This window comes from Vicugna pacos, chromosome 3 (genome assembly GCF_048564905.1).
Source record: "Vicugna pacos chromosome 3, VicPac4, whole genome shotgun sequence".
In the NCBI taxonomy this organism is placed as follows: Eukaryota; Metazoa; Chordata; class Mammalia; order Artiodactyla; family Camelidae; genus Vicugna; species Vicugna pacos.
In genome coordinates, this window is record NC_132989.1 from 120,265,602 (window position 1) to 120,285,951 (window position 20,350).

The 20,350-nt window shown below is 63.3% G+C and overlaps 2 protein-coding genes across 9 annotated transcripts in view; both read left to right on the plus strand.

The window, feature by feature from the left end:
* Positions 1-4,143, plus strand: part of BRD9 (bromodomain containing 9) — a 28,548-nt gene extending 24,405 nt beyond the window's left edge. For all 4 annotated transcript variants that reach the window (XM_072958897.1, XM_072958898.1, XM_072958899.1 and 1 more), the window contains exons 14-16: positions 138-237; positions 2,195-2,362; positions 3,387-4,143. In XM_072958897.1, the coding sequence (XP_072814998.1) occupies positions 138-237; positions 2,195-2,362; positions 3,387-3,487 (369 nt within the window). In that variant the 3' untranslated portion in view covers positions 3,488-4,143. The remainder of the gene's footprint in view (positions 1-137; positions 238-2,194; positions 2,363-3,386) is intronic.
* A 2,887-nt stretch (positions 4,144-7,030) lies between these two features.
* The window catches only part of LOC116278624 (palmitoyltransferase ZDHHC11-like), a 35,823-nt gene continuing 22,503 nt past the window's right edge, over positions 7,031-20,350 (plus strand). For all 5 annotated transcript variants that reach the window (XR_012071586.1, XR_012071588.1, XR_012071587.1 and 2 more), the window contains exons 1-7: positions 7,031-7,119; positions 8,260-8,344; positions 10,035-10,256; positions 16,353-16,531; positions 16,809-16,910; positions 18,144-18,268; positions 18,769-18,924. Coding sequence is in view for 2 of the 5 variants with exons in the window: in XM_072958902.1 (XP_072815003.1) it covers positions 7,070-7,119; positions 8,260-8,344; positions 10,035-10,256; positions 16,353-16,531; positions 16,809-16,910; positions 18,144-18,268; positions 18,769-18,924 (919 nt within the window). In the remaining 3 variants the exon portion in view is untranslated. The remainder of the gene's footprint in view (positions 7,120-8,259; positions 8,345-10,034; positions 10,257-16,352; positions 16,532-16,808; positions 16,911-18,143; positions 18,269-18,768; positions 18,925-20,350) is intronic.

A 20,350-nucleotide genomic window follows, 5' to 3' on the forward strand; every position in this document is an offset into this window, starting at 1 on the left:
GTGCACTGGGCACAGGTGGGTCCTGCCCGCGCCCCAGCGTGGACATGCCGTCGCAGACCTGTCCTACCTGTGGGTGCGGGGCTTCCTGCTCGCATTACCTGCTGACTTGGGAACACCTTTCCTTCTCTCTCCTGCAGGCTGGAGACCCTCTAGGGGACGGTGGCTCCGCCCTCGACTTCATGGCCGTGAAGTCGTATCCGGACGTCTCTCTGGACATCTCCGTGCTCGGCTGTCTGGGTAGGTTGTGCCAGGTGCTCTGTGCGGCCCCTGTGCTGCCTTTCTGCACAGCCGGGGGTGGGGTTGCTGCCCGACCCTGCTCCTGGCCCCCTGTCCTCAGGACCACCCTCCCCGGTGGCTCCGGGGGACCTCAGGTCCCGTCCTCAGGGCTCATCCACTGGTCAGCGGATCGTGCGTAGGCACGGTTGTGTGTGGTCACTGGCCAACCCCCTTGGGGGAGGTGCCTCTATGCTCCCCGTAGTCCCCCTCGCCTACCGCTGGCACAGCCACCCCGCTCCTGGGGACCAGGGGTTTTCGTGCTGCAGCCTCCTCCCCCCAGGCCTGCTGGACACGCCGTGTGCTGCCGTAGTGGTCTCCCCGACAGCCTGTCTGGAGACATCTTTGGGGTCACATGGGATCTGGAGATTCTGGCGTCAGCTGGGGAGAAGCCGGAGATGTTGCTGAACACTCTCAGGCCCCAGGGCAGCCCCGGAGGTCACCGAGGCCGGGGTTGGAGGACCGCCCTCGGTCAGCAGGGCGTCCGGGAGACCGTTTCAGAAGGCACAGGCCATGTCCTGCCACCACCCAGCCTGACAGCCTCCGCCTGTGGGTGGGAGTGTTTGGACCTTCCGTGCTCAGTGCAGCTGTTGGCCCAGTGGGGTTCCAGTCACCACCTGCCGTCTCCTGTTATTTTCCTAGCTGACCAGGGAGCACCCCAGCTTTGGTGACTCCCCGGGACTCGGCACGTAGTCACGGCCACGGCTACAATAGCGAAGAACACAGGCTGCGGGGTGGGTTGGCGGGAGTCCGCGGGTGCGCCCTCTGCCTGGCCTGCCCTGAGCCCAGACGTGGGGGGTGCCAGCGGGTGACCGGCGCAGCGCACATGGGCGGCACGGCGGTTGGGCACAGCCCGTCCCTCAGCGCAGGTGGGAGGCCCCTCCAGGGGCCGGCTGTGCCTTCTCACCGACTCTGCCTTTTCTCGGGCTGCGTCTGAGGCTTCCTCTTGACCACTCGTCTCCGGAAGCTTGGTCGTGCGGGCCCCGGTCTGCTCTCCTGGTTTGCTATTCTTGGATTGCGCTGAGCTTGTCGGACCCGGAGGGCTGTGGCCTCTGTCAGATGTGGGGGTTTGGCTGTCGTCTCTTCATCCGCTGGGCCCCTGACTCTGCCCATTTGCCTCAGGCCTTTTTCTCTCTGCTTTGCTGCTTGCCCCGTGCGGTGGCCTATGGGCCCGGGGCCTGTCTTCCGTAGTGACCAGCTCAGCCCCCGGGGCCCCTGCAGACACCGCTCCCGCTGGCTTTCCTGCACCTTCCCCGTCTCACCTCGTCACGTGTCCTCTGCCTTTTTGAACACGTGGCACGTGTCCCCGGTGCCGTCCCCACATCTCGTTTGTGAGGTTCCTTCCTGGTGGGGCCGCACATCCCTGCTTTTCCGCCTGTCTGGTTGTGGTTTTTCGGGGGTCAGACTCGGGGGTTACCTGTTGGGCGTGAGGTTGGTTGCACACCTTTGGGCGCGGTGGGCCTGTCCTGACAGGCCGTTAGGCACCTGAAACGCCAGACCCGGTCCAGCTGTTGTTTGAGGCGTTCTCGGGGCAGAGCAGAGCCGGTGTCCAGTGCAGGCCGCACCCTCCTGGGGGCTCTTGGACCCCTACCCCAGCCCGACCCCTAGGGGTCCCAGCTCCCCCAGGCCTGTCTTCCCTGCTCCCCCTGACGGCCCCGTGCCTGCCCGGTGTCTGCAGGGCCTCCTCTACTCACCGCCCTGCTTCCTCCTGTTCAGGACAGGAGAGCGGCGCCTCTGTGTCCGGAGGTTTAGATGCAATGTGGTGCTGCGGCCGCCGCCTACCCCATCGTGGGCTGTGCCGCCCGGCCTCCAGGCTCTCCCCGTGCCTGGCTCCACTCGGGTGTATGGTGACAGTGAGGCCCACGCTGTGGACCAGAAGTGCAGGCCAGGCTGGGCCCATGCCATCATCCCATGTTTGCAGGGAAGGTGAAGAAGGAGCTGGACCCTGATGACGGCCACCTGAACCTGGACGAGACAGCAAAGCTCCTGCAGGACCTGCACGAGGCACAGGCGGAGCGCGGGGGCTCCCGGCCGTCGTCCAACCTCAGCTCCCTGTCCAACGCCTCCGACAGGGACCAGCACCACCTGGGTGAGGGGCACTGGGAGGGTCCTGGAAAGCCGGGGCTCTTGTGGGTGCCGGGTGCAAGTCCGCAGGCAGGGCTCTGGCCCCTGGTCACAGCAGGTCACCACGGCTGCCCCGAGGTGCGGGTTTGAATGGAGTCAGCCTTGCACGGGTGCGGGCCCAGGTGCTGGCGGTCTGTGGGTCGTGTCCGGGGCCAAGGCTGTGGGCCCGGCGGCCTCTCGGAGCTGGGCGTCGGGAGCGTGGGTTTCTCTCTGCTGTTCCTACTTTCCGTCCTGGAGCAGCGTGTGGACAGGCGTGCTCCTCCAGGACCTTCTCTTGGGGAGAGCTCATGACCTTTCTTGGGCTGGGGACCCCATGGCTACTGAGTGAGGGCGGGCAGCTGTCCCAGGCCCCTGCAGGGGTGTCACAGCCCCGCCAGGGAGGGCAGCACACACTTGTGTCCTGACTCCGTGAGCAAGCTTGGTGCTGTGTCCCTGGGCCACTGTTTTAGTTCCCAGGTACGAATGTTCAGTTATTCTTGCACATAATAAATCTTGACGTTTTTGGGGTGAGGTGGATGATCAGCTGTAGGGATTTGGCTGAAACTGTTTGAATAAGGACCAGCATCTTTGGGCCTGTTACCCTTGTGAGAGGTGGCACACAGAGGAGCTTCCAGGTGACCCTGGGTCAGCTCCAGGGATGGGGACTGCAGGATCCTAGTGGACTCAGTGACCCTGGAGCTGCTAAGGGCTGGGACTTGTCTGCAGGGCCCCTGGCCAAGGAGCCCTCGTTCCTGCGGAAGCAGCAGCCGTGCTGTGTGGAGACTCAAGGCAGAGTGCCTCCTGTAGGGTGGCCATGGCCACCGCTGTGGAGAGATGCCCTCTGCCCCTCCCGGGAGCAGTGAGGGGTGGCCTGGACCCTGGGAGCCGTGGCTCCGTGGCTGAGACGCTCTGCTGGCCTGGGCTCTGGCAGCTGTGGTCCTGCAGACACACGGGCCACGAGGGCGTGTGGAGATCCTTGGGGTGAAGTGTCTGTCTTCCCACAATTGCAGGAAGCCCTTCTCGCCTCAGTGTCGGGGAGCAGCCAGAGGTGACCCACGACCCGTACGAATTTCTTCAGTCTCCAGAACCTGCGGCCTCCACGAAGAACTAGCCTTGTAGTGGTCACTGATAATTGTTTATTTTTTAAGTTTTTATTTGCATGTACAGAGTTTTTGTCACGAGACAAAAAGAGTTTGGTTTTGTCCCCTTGGGCGTGCGGGAAGCAGCCCCGGGGAGGTGATGAGTGTCCCTGAGGTCCTGTCAGCCGCGCAGGGGTGCAGTGTTCCTGCAGAGAGCCGCGGAGGTCACTCATAAAGGGTGTGAGACCAGATTCGGAAAAGCTGGTGTGGTCTGTGTCCGAGCTCCTCAGGGTCGATGAGGTCCTCCTCTGGACGCACCGGTCCTGCCCCACGCCCTCCGTGAGCGGCCCTCAGGAAGTAGACGTGGGTGGTTCTGTCTCTGTCCCGTTGGGGGTCCTGCCTGTTCTTTGTCCTCCCATGTCCCCACATTTCTAAGGCAGGTCTCGAGGGTTATGCGGGAGGGAGGGTGGCCTCCCCTCCTAGCCTGGGACAGACGGGAGGTGGGGCAGCGCCCCCTGGTGGCCTTTTAACCCGCGTGTGGGGGAGGAGTGCGTCCTGTGGGAAGACGGGCCTGTCCTGCCGGGTACGACCAAGCGTCGAGTGTCTGTAACATGCTCTTTGTTCTGGATGTGTTTACTGGATGCCTGTTTGTATGTGCAGAATATACATACAGATCTTGATAAGAAGATTCACTGTGTGATCGCACGTGGTTATTCACAGCGTCGCTGGGTGTCCACTTGAGTGACTTGAGGGAAAACCTATCATGTAGGTTGGAGGTGCTCCTTCCTCCTGGTGCCTCCTGCCGTCTCTCGGCTTCTGGCCCAGTTCCTGGCATTGCAGTGATGTCCAGAGTGGCTCTGCCACCACCAGACTCAGAAGGCGGGGCCCCACGGTGCAGCCTTGTGGGCATGGGTCCTGGGGCCCCTTCGGAGCCCTGCTTCTCCCTGGCCCGCAGCCTGAGTTCTCCAGTCTGTGCTGGCGTGACTGGGGGGTAGGGCTGTGCTGGGCTGTGAGGCCCAGACTCCCCAGGGGGTGTGGGCTCCACCCTAAGGGCCACGTCAGACGGAGTGGACACGACCCCCACCCAAGCGTGGGAGAGGCTTCCGCCTCGACCCAAGCAAGCCGTGGGCACACCCTAGGGGTGTCGCAGCCATGAGGTGGGGCATCTTCCTAAGGACACCGGCAGGATCCCAGCTGACACCCACAGACACTCTGGGGATCAGGATGGCTATCCAGGTGGCTGGGGTGGAGGGGCCTCAGGGCCACACTGGCCAGGCGTTGGCTGCAGGCCAGCCCAGCAGGCCCTCAGGTGCCTCAGCCCAGGGGACTTGACTCGCCGAGGAGAGAAAACCGGAGGGCAGTGCTGGGAGGTGGAAACCACGCCTCACCGAGAACAGACCAGCAAGGGCGTGCGTGAGTGCCAGGCCTGTGCTCCACCTCCATCCACTGCTGCCCGCCTGCACCTAACCTGCGGTGAAGACCCCCACAGTGAAGAGTGTTTTTCTGGACCTCGGACGTGGCCGAGCAGGCTTGAGCGTGACTTACAACGAAAGGTGTGAGCAACCTGGACTCTGGGCCTGTTGCTCAGTCACTCTGAGAACGAGGTGGCAGGTGTGTGCTGGGGAGGGGAGGGCGCGCTGCAGCTCCCGGGAGCCGGTAGGTAGGTCTGATGCTCCCCGGACACACGTAGTGCAGGGAAAGGCTTGGTCGCCTCGGGTGGGGGGTCATGGCTTCGTGGATTTGCATGCTGAGCAGGCCCTGATTTTGTAGCTTCTAAAGTTATTTTCATGGAGCAAGGTCACCCCCGAAGGACAGTCATTTCTCAAAGGTGTGAGCAGCTGAGGCCACCGGGCGCCAGGTCAGCCGGGAGGCCCGCACCTTCTGCAGACCTGGTATATCCCTGGTGGCCTCCTTCAGAGTCGCGGGAGCTGCCCCGGGGCTGGTTGGACTTAGGGGGCACCTGGCGTTGAGGTCATCAGCCCCCTGCACGTGTCTGGAGAAGCGTGTTCTGTGCAGGAGGCAGACACACAGGTCTGCTGGGGTCGGAGCAGCGCCTGGCGGGGAGCTGCCCTTTCTGCGGGTGCCTGTGTTTGCAGTTACCAGAGAGCCTGGTTCTGGTCTTGCCCACAGCCTGGGGCCTCTGCTGCACGGTCAGCTGGGTTTCTTGGGGCCTGGGACGTTTCTCAGGGCTGGATTGTGGGCAACACCGTGGACAACGACGAATTGGAGGCTGTCTGATACTGTCCTGGCTCCCACCTCCTGGGAAGGGGCTTCTGGGTGGGGAGCAGCGTGGCTGAGCTCTGCCCAGGCCTGCCCACAGGCAGGTGCTGCGAGCAGGCAGCCCTGATTCCTTGGGCCCCAGGCTGGTGGTGTCAGATGCATCTGGGCCCTCAGCTCCTCCTGCCCGCCCACGCCAGCCATGGCCTCCAGGGACGCGTCCCTGTCATCCTGATGGAGGCTTTCTCTGAGGACGGTGCTCTTGGGCCAAGGGCACGACTGTGGTCTGAGGAAATGGAGCCCCAGGTGAGCAGGAGGGTGAGACTGGGCGGGCTGGGTGGGGCAGGACTGACCTGGAGCGCCAGCCTGGTGGGCCTGGCTCCCCGCCAGCAGAGAGGCCCTGGGTCCCACCCACGGAGAAGCCCCTTCCCTCATGGTCCTCGACCCCACACAGAGGGTCTCGAAATCTGCTGGCTTCCTTCGCCTTGTGCCTCTGTCCGTCTGGGCCAGGCCGAGCTGCCCGTCGGGAGGCCGACCGCTGGCCGCCACAGGCACCAGGCAGCAGGGCTGCAGCACCACGTTTCAGGCGGCTTGGCCGGCCTTCTACCTCCGAGACGGCCCAGGCAGATGGGGCCTGTGGGGCACGCCTCTGTGGAGGGAGAGTGGACACGTCTCCATCCACCCTCCCTGTCCCCCTGAGGAAGGGGGGGCATCGATGATGAGCCCACATTCAGGTCCTCAGGCAGGAGCCCTCAGACCCCACAGGCAGGGGCCAGGGATCGCCTGAGCTTAGGAATTGAGACTCAGACGGGAGACACCTGACCCAGTGGGCTGGCCGTCCTGGCCTCAGCTGCCCGCTCAGCTCAGTGTCCACGTCCCCACGCTCCCCAGCTTGCCTTCTGCTGTTGCCCTTTCATGGCCACAGAGGGGGCAGCCAGGCAGCAGGCTTGGGCGGCACTGTCTGTGCCACACTCCCCGGGGTGACCCGGAGGCACCGCACCCCGGACAGAGCCTGGGTCTCAGCTCCTGGAGCAAAACCAGCTGATGGGGTCAAGCGTAAGGAGCAAAGTTGGGACAGACGCCTTGGCTGCCCTCCCCCCACCCCATGAGCCACTGAAACAGACTCCGGCTGCTAACTGAGGGCTGAAGTTAACTGAGGGACCGTGGCGGTGGTGGGGGTCTCTCCCCCAGGAACACTTGGGCCCATCCCCCCTCAACCGCCCCGCTCTGCCCCTGCAACTGACTGTGATGTGTCCCTAGGGGCGGGGCCTCAGCTTTATGATGCTTTCCTGGGTGTTGTCCAAGTGTCCACCGGGAGGCCCAGCCCTCTCACCTGGGCCTGGACTGCTCAAGCGTGGTTGTGCCTTTCCGCTCTGGAGAGGCCAGCCACATCGGGCATGTCTGCAGCACAGTTTCAGAAGCCACTGGGACCTATGCCCCGTGACAGGTAAGGAAGGGGTTGTGGTGTCGCCCAGCCCGGCACTTCGTCCTGGGAGGATGGGGACAGGGTGGGACGGGGCCATGTCGCACTGTGGACAGGAGACACAGGGACAACCTGCCCCTGGCTGGCCGGCACCATGGCTGGCTCACAGGGCCTGTGGGGAGCCTGTGGACCCCAGCCGTGGCCGTGTGGGGCACATGGAGGTGACAATGACCTCAAGCATCACCCCAGCACCAAACAGCCCAGAGCCCCAGGGTCGACAGGAAACGAGTCAGGAACCAAACTGGGGCAAAGAGGGGACCCAGGCACCAGCACGCCCCAGACGGGGCTCATCCCCGAGCCCAACGTGGTGGTCTTCCCACAGCCCGGGCAGACGCGTCCCGGAGGAAGTGACACCAGGACAGGGCACCAGAGGGCGGAGGAGGAGGCTGATGGGGGACCTAAGCATCCATGCCCAGAAAATAGTTCCAAAAAGGTGGAGAAGTGAGAACTGGGCCCAGAAGCCTCAGAGTGTGTGTGTGTAGTGTGTGTGGATGTGTGTGGATGTGTGTGGGACGTGCGTGTTGTGTGTGTGGTTGTGGGTGTGTGGGCGTGTGAGGTGTGTGATGTGGCATGTGTGGTGTGTGTGTGTGTGTTCACAGGCAGCAGCTATGTGCACCTGCGTCTCAGGCCGGGTTGGGAAGGGAGCTTCTCCCTGCTGGCCCTGACCAGTTGTGTGTGGCAGTTGCGGGACTCCTGACCACCTGCTGTAGCTCACTGAGGCCCTTCTGCCAGGTGGGCCCACCTGCCACAGCCTGGGTCCTCACCAAGGCACCCCTCTCTCCTCCACCCTGCATCACCAGGATGCACCACTGTGTCCATCCCCAGGGATGCAGGTGGGGGACAGTCCATCTTGGGGTCAAGGCCTGGCCCCAAGTGAACATTGCACGATGTTGGATGGAGGGGTGGCTGGAGGTGCTGAGAGGTGAACAAGCCCTCACAAGCCCGGCGTGGCTCTGACCATGTCCTCTGGGGGGCCCTTGTCCACACAGGGAGACAGCGGGGGGGTGCTACTCAGGCCTGGTCACGTGCTCACTAGAGGGGGCGGTGGGACGAGGCAGTGCCAGCCTGCGCTGTAGGGAGAACCTTCTGTCTGCTCCCTCCCAGCTCCCAGGATTTGGAAGAACCCATGCTGGCCCAGATCTCCAGCACTGAGTCCAGCAAGGAGAGGCCTCCAGCTGTGGTCCACCAGGTCTGTGTCCACTGCATTTGGCTGGGGTCCTGTCGGGTCACTGCGGTGTGGGCCTGGCGAGGGGCTGGCAGACGAGGCCCAAGCAGGAGCGGTCAGCTCTGCTGGGTTTCCTGCAGACCCGCAGTCGTCTCTGAGCCCTCTGCTGTATCAGCACAATTTTCGCCTGATTTGATGGAGAAAATCTTTTCAGAAAATCTCTCAGAAAGGTTGAGTTGGTGCACCTGAGTCTCCACACCTCCCAAGCCTTTCCCGCCTGCTCCCTTGGGGACAGCCCGGCTGGTCCAGTTCAGGACTTAAGACGTTACGAAGCCCGAGGCCAGTCAGAGCCGGTGGTGGGCCATCCCACTCCTGGACGTCTGCAGGCCTTGCTTCCTCCAAGTTCACACTTTCACCACCGTGGGTGGATTTCTTTTGTTCATGGTCTAATTCTTGGTGTACAGCTTAGGTCCAAAACCTGAGGTCTCCTCGCAGGACAGACATTTCTTCAGTTTTTTCCTTTGTTTCTTCTCTTAGAACCTCTTCATTTCCTCATCCAGAAACCCTAACAGCTCAACGTCCACGTTGTGTTATGTTGTGTTGTGTCGTGTCCACGGCACTTGAGCTCACTCGGGCACTGCTCCCCCAGCTGTCTGCCCCGAGACACGTGCCGGCCCCTCAGCGCGACCTCCTGGATCCCCAGGGCTCACCTGGGCAGGACCTCCCCTGCCGGTGGTTTCTCCATCTGAGTGTTTCTGTTCGGGCTCATGTTTGAAGACCAAGCTGGCCCTCCTGAGCGCTAGTCCCCGGGTGCCTTGGTCTTGTTTCACGAATGTGAAGTCGCCCATCTCCCTGAGGCGCACGCGGCCGCGTCTCCACACAGTGTCACGTCCAGAGAACCAGGGTGGACAACCAACAGCAGGGGCTGGCCGCGCAAGCCCACTCTCGGGACGCTCCCCGGGGCAGTTCACAGCCCACAGAGGAGGCGGCGAAGCATACTTCTCAACATTCCTGTCTCCTCCCAAAGTAACACATTTTATCAACTCCTTTTTCTCTGTGTTTCATCCTGAAGAGACAATGAAGGCTGCGTACAGGCCCTAATGTGGCAAAGTTTTCTAAAACTCCTCCAAGTTCCACCTATGGCAGCTGGTAGCATCACGCACCCCCTCCGACACCCCAGACACCTCGCAGTCTCCCCGACTCCATGGTCCCCTTCTCGGCAGCCCTGCCCACCTGACTGGCCAGAAGTGCCATGGTCCCTCCCAGCTGCCACAGCCAGGGACTTCCAGGTGCCCGGAAGCCCCGTCCCTGCAGAAAGAAGAACACAGGACCCTGGAAATGTGGCCTCTCCGCTGGCTCCAGGGAAACGTGCAGGGCCCCTGGTGGACACGTGTCACGTCACCGCACCAGCGGGAGCTGGCTCTTCCTGCACAACTGCTGATGCCCTGGGAGAAGGGCCTCTTTCTGACGTGGACCTCCTGCACCTGAATGGTCTTCTGATGGGTCCTTGTGCACCTGTAAACCCTCCCTGACTCGCTGCTGTAGGTGGTCCCCTGCCTTGAGGGATGGTAGCTGCCCGCCTGGGGCTGGGGGGCACTGTCACCACAAGCCACCCCGGGAGATGCTAGGCGGTGGCTCCAGCCCCGGGGTCTCCCCGGCCACACGCACCATGGGCAGGAGCGCGTGGCCAGCCATGCTTCCCACTGTCTTGCAGATGCCCTTCTGTGCCAGGAGCTTGCGGCGGGTCATCCCGGAGGCCTCAGCCATCAGGGCATCGCAGACCTTGCCGCCCCGCCTGTCTAGGGTGAATGGCTGGTCGAGGCCCCTCCACTTCTTCCAGGCCATAGCCTGGGCCATGTTCCTGTTCCTGGCCTTCACCACCTTCGGCGTCTTCATCCCCTTCCTGCCACTCAACTGGAGATACATGGCCTACGGTGTATCCTTTCACGGCACCGCTGCCGTCTGAGGCGGGGGATGGTGCGGCCCTGCCCTCCAACCCACTCCCACTCTTGGCCGGCACCCCCAGTGTCATGGTGCCTGAGATCCCCTCTCCGTCCTCCGTCTGCCTGCTGGCTAGGGGTTCTGGCCACAGGTCAGAGGTTCACGGGGGCGCCTTCCGGCAGGGGTGCAAGGGAGGGTCCGCAGACCCGGCCACGTGCTTTCCCACCATGACGAAGCGGTCGGTTCGTGTCATCCAAGAGGAATGGTGAGTTTCCCCGAGGAGGGACTTGAAGCGTGTGTGCGCCCACCGCCCTCCACCAGGCACCTGAGTCCCGCTTCCCCACAGACCGTCTGCCAAGGTCACACGTTTGTGACCCCCTCCCATGGCAGAGCTCTGGGCGCCGAGATGTCTGCTTGGATCCCTCAGGGTGGGCATCAGGGTAGCGAGAGACTCGACCAGGAAACCTGGGCCCACTCAGAGGGGGCCACACCTTAGCACCAGTGGACGAGCTGTGCTGCTGCCAACTGGGCACTGGAACCAGTTTCCAGAAGCAGGGTGTTTGTGCCCGCATCAGGCCCACCTCAGCAGGGAGACGGCCACACTGCCCGCTTCTTGCCTGGGAGACCTCACTGCTGGCCAAGGAGAGGGGCCCGGGGTGCAGAAGGGGGGCCGTGGGTGGGCGAGAGGGACAGGGAAGGACACGCGAGCCTGACCACGGCACCTTCCAGCTTCAAAAAAGCAGAGGAGAGAGGTGGACCCCAGGGGCCCGGCCCTCGGCCTCAGCGTGAAGACCCTGCCGCCCTGTGGCACGTCTCACACACACACTGTCCTAAAAGTCCCAAACATCAGGAACCTTCAGTGGGACTGCCGGTCTGTGTCTGGGACTTCTGTCTCCATACCACCAGCCTGTTATCCCACCTAGAAAGTCCCATGGGCTGCTCGCACGTATTCCTTAATATCAGACTGACTTGCCCCCGTCAAGGAGTCCACGCAGAGTGTGGGCCGCGCAGGCCGCCCGCGGCTCGGCTGGGCAGAGAAGACCGGCCTCCACGTGGAGTGCCTCTCACACTCCTGTGGCTGCTGCTGAGGCCACGGATCCTCAGTGGTAAGGTTGTCGAGGATCAATTTCCTTAACAGAGAAAAGGCCTCTCAGCTTTTCTGTTTCATCTTCTGTTTTGGCCAGCTGTGTTTTTTAAGAAATTTGAATATTTCATCTAAATTGTCAAATTCTTGGAGGAAAGCGAGTCGCTGGTTTCCAGCTGTCCTTTGGAGTCTGTAGGGGCCGTGGTGATGTCACCGTGGTGTGTGCTCTCTGTGCGTCAGGCCTCCTAGGGTTTGGCAGTTTCACTGATTATCTGAAGAATCAGCGTTTGAGCTGACCGACCTCCTCTGCCTGTTCTCTTTTTAAATTTTTCTGCTTTTACTTTTACTGTTTCCTTTCAAATTACCATAGATTTCATTTACTCTTTTACTACTTTCTCAAGGTGGAAGCTTAGGTCATTGATTTTAGGCCTTCTTTCTTTTTATTATACTTAAAGCTGTAAACTCCCGTCTGGGCACAGGCACACTCAGACCCACAGACACATAGATACGCACAAACAAACACACACGTGATGCGCAGCCACAGACCAGCCACACCGTGGACGCCCACACTGCCACGCACACGGCCGCAGGGACGGAGGCCTCCTCTCTCCTCCTTGACCATCCCATCTGGCCGAGACGATTCCGTCTCTGGGGCCAGCTGCCCTGACCAGGCCCCACTGTCTGTGCTGGGGTGCCCTTCTCTGGCCACTGGGGGGCACCAGCGTCATTTGGCGCCCATAGGGCCAGGCGTGGAGGTGACCGCCGGGCCCTGGGAAGGGCAGGGTCCCCGGGTCAAGGTGGTGGGACTTTAGTGGGCCGGGCCCAGCTGGTTGGCAGGGGAGCCTTGCCAGGGGTCCAGGAGAGTGTTCCAGGGGGAGACTAGTTACAAAGTGACCCCTTTCCAGCCACTCGCCCCCATGTTCCCTCGTTCGGTCCTTCCTGCAACAGCAGCCTGTTTGCAGGTGGCAGCCGGGCCCGCGTGGGCCGGCCCTCTGCCATGGCCAGAGAACAAGCCTGCTGAGCTGGCAGGACCACAGCCCAGGCAAGGGTGGAGGCAGCGTGCCCTACATAGCCCTGCTCCCCTGGGCCCCGGGAGAAAGCCATTGTCCAGAGAGGCTCCTAATGCGCCAGGTCCCAGGGAGTTCCAAGCCAGGTGGGCAGGCGTCCAGTGCCCTGGACACACATGGGGGAAACGCAGGCCCTGCCCCTGCCCCTGCCCCACGCCCAGGTGACAGGTCTTTGTTTCAGTGATGAGCTGTGGGTCCCCACTGTGCAGACCCGCCCTGGCCTGAGGTCTGAGCCCTCGGCCCGGCCTCCCCCATTCCTGGGGCCCTGAAAATGTTGGACCCACAGGAGCCGAACAGCAGCACGACCGGTCCTGGGTGCCTCCAGCCTCCTGTCCACTTGGGCCGGGCAGCTTTCTGAAGCCACAGTCACAGCCCCATGTCACCCCACACGACTTGTGTCTTGTCACGGTGAGCTGAGCAGTCACTGTACGACCTCTCAGGCACCCTGCCTTGTAATCTAATGGCCCAAAACGTACTTCCTCGGGGTCGAGCCCAGGCTCCGGTCAGGGCTCAGGCCAGCACAGCATCCTGCCCCACAGTCTGGTGCCCCGGGAGGCCTCTCCTTGCGGGCGGGCGGTCCCTCCCCATGGTGGGAGCATGTGCAGGGGTCCTGTCCTCCCATCCTCCCATCCTCTGAAACTCCCGTAGATGGTAATTACGCCCGCAGCAGGGCAGCTTAAACCGAGAAACGTATTGTCTCTCAGTTCTGGGCCCAGAGGCCCGAGGTCGAAGCGTGCCAGGACCTGGACCCCCTCGGCTGTAGCTGCTGGTGCTCTGCACCCTCGCAGGCCGCCCTCTGCGTGTGTCTGCGTCCTGATGGTCTCTCCTTATAAGGACCCCTCCCCTGACGACCTCATCTTGATCATCTGCAGAGACCCCATTTTCAAGTAAAATCCTCACAGGCCTTGGGGGTCAGGACTTCAGCATTTCTGGGGACACAGTCCGGCCCCAGCAGTGGATGCTCGCGTGCTGGGCTGTGACCCACTGTCTGCACCTTCCTTGGACCATAGCTTAGCCGAGTGGCCTTGTGGTCTTGGTGGTGGCCCCTCTGTCTGCGAACAGTCACTCCGCGTTCTCACCAGCTCTCTGCCGATCTCGGAGCCGTCCCCGCCCACGGGGACTGGCACCTTCTCCTGACAGCACTGGCCCCTGGTGGCGCCCAGTCTGCGCGGCCCCTCCTGCCTGTCCCAAGTGGTGTGTGCGGGATGGCGTCCCTGCCTGTTCCAAGCTCAGACTACCTGGGGGGGCGTGTTTTCCAGTCCAGTTTCCTGCCTGGCACCCGCCACTGGCCCAGCGGTGTCCCTTAGGCCCTGGCAGCTGCACTGGGGTTGCCCTTCTCTGGCCACTGTGGGGCACCGGCGTCATTTGGTGCCCACAGGGCCAGGCGTGGAGGTGACTGCTGGGCCCTGGGAAAGGCAGGGTCCGTGGCCAGGGCAGCGGGACTTCAGGCAGCCCAGGGGAGCCAGGAAGGAGCAGCGCGGCTGCCCCCTGCGTGCGGGAGGGAGGGCCTGGGGCGTGGTGGGGACGCTCAGGTGGGGAGGGGGCGCCGCTGTGATGAGACGTGACTGGGGCAGCGGGAGCTCCGCCCGCCGGGCTCCCGCCCTCCCGCCGCAGGACCGGACGTGTGTCCTGGGCTGGCGCCCGGCGCTGTTTATTTACTGAACGCAGATAGTTGCTAGGGGACCTCAGGACCGCCCAGGGCCACTGCCTCGCGGTGGAAGTGAGACTGGGAACTCGGTTCTTTTTATTACTAACTTGAACCTAAGACTCTCCTGAGATAAAATCACAGCCAAAAGTGAAAGCGGGCAACTGAGGGTGTGGCTCGCACCCTGTGGCACTCTCTACCCGGGGGCCCTGACGGCCACTCGGTGCCTGGCCCATGGCAGGAGCGGCCAGGTCGTCTTGGGCAAATGCAGCCAATTGTCGCTCACCAACGCCTCTCCTGGGGTGACCTGGTGGGTCAGACGGGGGGCTGGTCTCCACTCACAGAGGTGGGTGTCACAGTGCCTGCAGGGGACACCCGATGTCCAGAGGCCGTGGCTGCTTCTCCCACAGTGTCCAGGCAGCACACTGCCCTGGGATCTCGGGGTCCCCCAGAAGCAGCGCCCTGAGAAACGCCTGCTCATGGCACCAGGAGGTGTCAGGGGCACAGGAAGCTGCCTGCTAGGTTCAGGTCAGGCACCCGGGCCCTCGGCCGTGAGGGCTACTGTCCCCACATGCTCTCCCTGGTGCTGGCCTCGTGTGGAGCCGAGTGTGGACGTGCAAGTGGAGTGCTTGGGCCACACTTCAGCCGCCCACCTGCTGCCCTCCTGTGCGTCCACCTCCGGCCCCTGTCTGCCAGCATCTGACGGGGACAGCTCCCCTCTAGCTTCCCAGAGGAAGGGGCTGCACCTGGGCTTCCTGCCGCATCTCCTTGTCCCAGCTGCCATCCGCGCTCCTGTTGCCCTGGTAACCACACAAATAGTGCTGCGCGTCAGAGGAAGCTCCGGGAGTGGGTTCAGGGGACCAGCATGCTGGGGTGGAGTTGGGGTCACCCGCTATGATAGTGCAGCCTAGCCACTGACCTCCTGCCCATGGCCCCGCCCCCTGGACAGGAGCACAGCTCAGTCTGCTCGTCAGCAGAGGCCCAGGCTGTACCCACAGCCCCTCCTGCAGGGTCCTGCAGCCACGGGAGGAGCCTCCGTGTCACCACATCCTTGGTGGCACTGAGGGATCCAGCCAGTCCTGTCCCCTGTGGGCTCCCCCGGGCCTGGCTGGTTGTCACCCATCTCTCCATCCCTCTTTACACATCCTGCTGGCTGTGTGACTGCCCACCCTTGGCCTGGGCACCAGCCTCCCTTCTGGCCCCTGGCCCCCAGCTCCCACTCGCCCTCATGGTGGTCTCTGTGTCCCCAGCCAGGCCCGGCCGGGCCCTGTCACTTCTGCACCCGCAGCTTTGGCCAAACCAGCTCCCCCTGAGTCTCGCTGTGCACTGTGGCTGTGTCCTACTGGCCTTGCCCAGGCAGCACCACGCCTGTGAACACAAGCCCTGAGCCCCTGGGCAGCTCTGCAAGGCTGAGCGTCGCAGGCGAGGCTGGCAGACTCTGGACCCAGGGAGGACACAGCCTAGGAAGGGCCGCCCTGCTCAGAGCCTGCACTGCCCGTGGGCCTCTGTACAGCCCCCTGGGGCCTGAGCCCACACAGCTTTGCACCCACTCCCCAATACAGAGGACACCTCGCAGGCGACGGGGGAGCATTTCCCCGCCACACCCAGGCCGCCCTCGCAGGAGCCGGGCCTGTAAACCCTGAACCCTCCTGGCTCAAAATTCATCCTGGGAAGCAGGGCAGGGCTGACAGCGAGGCCAGGCTGGCGCTTCCGCCCCTTCTGTTTGGTTTCCATGGGGACAGTGTGTTGGTCCCTGGAGAGGAGGTGGAGCGGGTGGGGTCTGAGGGCTTGATTTTACCCTGGGAGCCCTGGAGGGAGGGGGAGCTGGAGAGAGCCTGAGGGTCCTGGGGTGGGGGAGAGACAGAGACAGAGAGACAGAGACAGAAGCAGAGACAGAGCTCGCACCCACTTGCCACGAGGCTCACGGGTGGGAGTCTGCACCCTCCCTCCCTCTGTCCCTCCTCCTTTTCTTGATGACACATGTGGTCAGTGTGGCCCCTCTGCCCCAAGTATCCCCCCACCTCCGATGCCCATGGCACACGCTGGCCTCTCCCGCTGCCTCAGTGAAGTGCGGGCGAGCCACAGCCTCCAGGGTGCCCTGCTTTGTCCCTTGAGAGAGAAGGATTTGGGCTGGGTCTGCTGGCCGCAGAGGTGCAGGAGGGGTGTCCTCAGCCCCTGCCGCTGGCCAGGCTCCGGTGGCTCCCGGTGGCTGGGGGGCCCGACGCCGGGCCTCCCCACGCAGGCCCTGGTGGGGTGCTGACCAGGCCGAGTCTTTCCTTGACGCACCTTCCGCAGGTGACTGGTGGACTTTTCTTGTTCCACTTCTTGGTCCACGTGATTGCGGTTTCCATCGATCCGGCTGATACCAACGTCCGCATGAAAAAGAACTACGCAGAGCCTGTGCCGACCTTCGACCGGTCCAAATACCTGCATGTGATCCAGAACCGTTATTGCCATCTGTGCGAGGTCACCGTGTGAGTCCCGCGCAGGGCCCCCAGATCCAGGGCAGGAGAGCCCGCTGCCTTGGGTCTCTCAGATGAGCCCCTGCCCCCACCCAGGTCGCAGCCCGGGCTGGTCAGGGCCCGGGGACCTCGTGGGTGGTGGGAGGGATCTGACTGCAGCCTCAGCCTCAGCCCCGGGTGCCACATGGCAGGCGCACATGGGGAGGCATCGCCGCTGCGGGCAGATGGGGACTCCGGCATCCCCACCGCACAGCCTGCTGACAGGTTCCCCCCTAACGCTTCCTTCCAGGAGCGCAAAAGCCAAACACTGCAGCTCCTGCAACAAGTGTGTCGAGGGCTTCGACCACCACTGCAAGTGGCTAAACAACTGCGTAGGGACCAGGAATTACTGGTGAGGGCAGGGCCGGGCCCTCTCGTCCTCCCCAGAGGAGGAAGCCCAGGACGGCAGGGCTGGGGGGAGCTCCGGCCTCACTCTGGCTGGGTCCCTCCTCCCCCAGGGTGGGCTTCCTTGCTGGCTGCTCACCTGGAGGTCTGGCTGCCCTCGGGGGACAGGGGAGGGGTGTGGCTCTGACCATGAAGAGGACCAGGTAGGCCAGGCTCCGAGGGGCCCCACAGGAGGTTCCGACAGGGGCTCCAAACACAGAGCAGGCGGAGCCAGGAAGCCTCGTGGACAGGGCGTGGGTCCCTGGGCAGAGTCAGCTGGATGGGCCAGGGCCAGGGCCTGGCCTACAGCAAGGGTCACCCAGGGGGACGAGAGGCCCCAGGTATCTTCCTTCTGAGCCGGTGGGGTGTGCACCTGCCCCTGGACAGCATTCACAGCTGAGCCCCCACGTAAAGACAGGAAAGAGTGAGGAACCAACTAGATTTCAGGTGAGCAAGAGACTTTGTTCAGCACTGAGGCACTCAGGGCGAGGGGCAGACAGACTGGAAGAAGGCGTCTTAGAGCTCCTTCTGGGTGCTGCTGCCCGGAGTTTACGTTTTCGATGAACAGACCATTCTCTGTGTCTTTGTGCAGGAGACGTGTTCGGGTCTAATAGCGAAGCCCAAGGCCCTTGCGGGTGTGTGGTCCCCAGGCACAAAGTGGCCCAGTTCCCGAGCGCTGAGGTCAGCACACCGGCTTCTGCGCCTGTGGGCCTGTGCCCTCCCCACAGGGTGGCCCGCACGCCCACCACGTGGCCACGTGCGGATTCTGTTCACCAGTCCCGGCTCCAGGCTGAGGGCCACAGGGCTCATCTGCCATGATTCCAGAGCTCGGTGGGCCCAGCGACTGGTGGCCAGGAGGGAGCCCCACAGGGGCTGGGCCGGGTTGAGCTGAACGCGGTCCTGCTTGGACGGTCACACTGTCTCTGAGCCTCAGTTTCCCTGCTGTGAACTGGGTGGTCACCCTCCTCCAGCCTCCTGTGGACTGAGTGAGAGGTCACGTGCAAACTGCGCGGCAGGCGGGGCCGCGCGGCTCAAGGGTCGGGGGGGTCACCTCTAGAGCTGAAGAGAAAAGCCTAGAGGAAAGAGTGAGGGGAGGAAGATCTGAGGGTCAGGCGTGGGCTTGGTGGGGCCGCCGGCCGCATCCATGCGCATGCCAGCTGGCCGTCTCCCGGCGCTGAGCCCGGCTCTGCCTCTCCTGCAGGTTCTTCTTCAGCTCCGTGGCCTCGGCCTTCGTGGGCATGCTCTGTGTAGCGGGCATCTTGCTGTACATCTTCATCCAGTACGTAGTCAACCCGGTGGAGCTGCGCGCGGACCAACACTACCGAAGTACGTGCTCCTGTAGCCCCGCCACCTTCCCAGTGAAATCTTCCTCCCAGGGGAGGTCAGCCTGGCTTGCCCCAGGCTGGGTGAGTAGGTGGGGTGGGCACTGCAGCCTGGTGCCCCCACCCCGGCCAAGGGCAGCAGGCCAGGATCCACCCTCCAGCCCAGCAGGTTCCCAAGCCCCCAGGGGGCAAGTTTGGGACCCAAGGACACTGGTGTGGTGGCTCCAGGCTGTGCTTCCAGTAGCATCAGGCACCCAGAGTGGGGTCTGCACCCCATGACCGCCATGGAGGGAGGCGGGGCCTGCAAGCTCTGAGAAGCTCAATGCAGCTCCCAGCCCTGTGTGACGGGCCACCCGCCCTGAGCCGGCCGTCACCTGGGCGGGGAGGCACTCCCTAGGCTGGCATTCCCTCCCCCACTGCCAAGTTCTGTCGCAGGTGCCACCTGGGGAGTGGGGCTGTGGGTCAGCAGGTGCTGGAGGCGCGACCACCCTGTGTCCCCATCAGGCATCTCCAACGAGCACACGTGGGTGCTGTTCCTCCCACTGTTCCCGACAAGGACGAAGACGCCAGTGGTGCTGACCTTAGGGGCGTCCGTGCTGCTGCTGAACGCTGCCAACCTCCTGCTGCTGGGGCATCTGCTCTTCTTCCACCTCTACCTGAGTACGCGCCCCCGTGCGCCCACCCCTACAGGCCTTTCCCGTCGTGCTCACGCGTGTCCCGGGGCAGGCAGTCCCTCGGTCAGTCTCCACCAGAAGCCAGCTCAAAGCACAAAGGACAAATTACAGGAAGAGGAGAGACCCCGAGAGGGGCAGCAGGGCTAACCTGGTCCGAGGAGACCTGAAAGGTGGTCGAGCGAGATGTTATCCACTAACCGAGCTGCTGAGGGGAGGGCAGTTTCCTAGCATCCCTGCGGCGCTGCGTGTGGCAGGACCTCCCCCCGCCCTGGGAAGCGGTCCCTGGAAGAGAGGCTCGCAGGAGAGGGGCGGGGGCCCACTGTGACCGTGGGAGCCGGGCCGGCCGCACGCCCCCGGCTGAGCCAGAGAAGGGCACAGCACCAGCACTGGGCGCCCCAGGCTGCAGGCCAGGCTCTCCTCACTGCGCAGCTGGCAGGGGCGATAGGCAGTTTGCGGACAGAATCCCCGAGCACCAGAGGCTGGGGCAGCCACTGGGGACGACATGGGGAGTCGGCAAGGATGAGAGGGGAGCCCGGAGAACCAAATCCTCCGGACTCAGTGCCGCTGGAGATGGAGGGACAGGAACCTCCAAGAGGGCAGGTGTGCGCCCTCACTGATTGAGGGGCCCAGGAGGCCCTCCGGACGGGATACACTGTGTTCAGGACTGAAGGGGCGATTTTAGGGTCTTTGAACATCAAAGAGTAGATTTGCAGGAGAAAGTCGGGCTGTTAGTTATGGTCAGTTATAGTTAAATTACCCTAAAAGGCAGCTCCTTTAAAACACGCATCCATGACCCTCAGTTTCTGTGGTCTGGAGTCCAGCAGAGCTTAGCTGTCCCCCAGCCCTGGGTCTGACCCGAGGCCTCGGTCAGGATGACCCTTCCTGCTCACCCCTGGCTGCTGGCCAGGCTAGCTCCCCAGGAGCTGTTGGCCAGTGGCCTCCCTTGTCCTGTGTGTGGACACCCCACGCCGGAGTGGCTCAGGCCAGGGCACGGCGAGAAAAGAGCACGGCGGGGCCAGGACCACGTGGATGGGAGCACCCCGAGGCAGGGCTGCTGAGACAGCAGTGGGGTCAGACTGTGACGCTTGGCAAGGGACGTTGTGACAAGTCCTCAGCACTGAGTGTGCGTGAGACCCTTGGTGAGGACGCAGAGAGAGCTGGCGATGGTCGGAGGAAACCCCGAATCACGGGACGAACAGGAGAGAAAACGCCTTGAAGGGTGTGGGGGGAGTCAGGGACCCCCAGCTGCCAGCTGCCTGGGCACCTGCCACCTGGGAAGACCAGGCGACTTTCACTCAGTGTCCCCGGCCCGTGGGGTGCTGAGTTCTGTGTCCGCAAATCATTTCTGACTCCCATCGGGTTACGAAGTGTTACAGGAAACTCGCTCGGAAGAGGGTGAGCTCTGGGCGTGC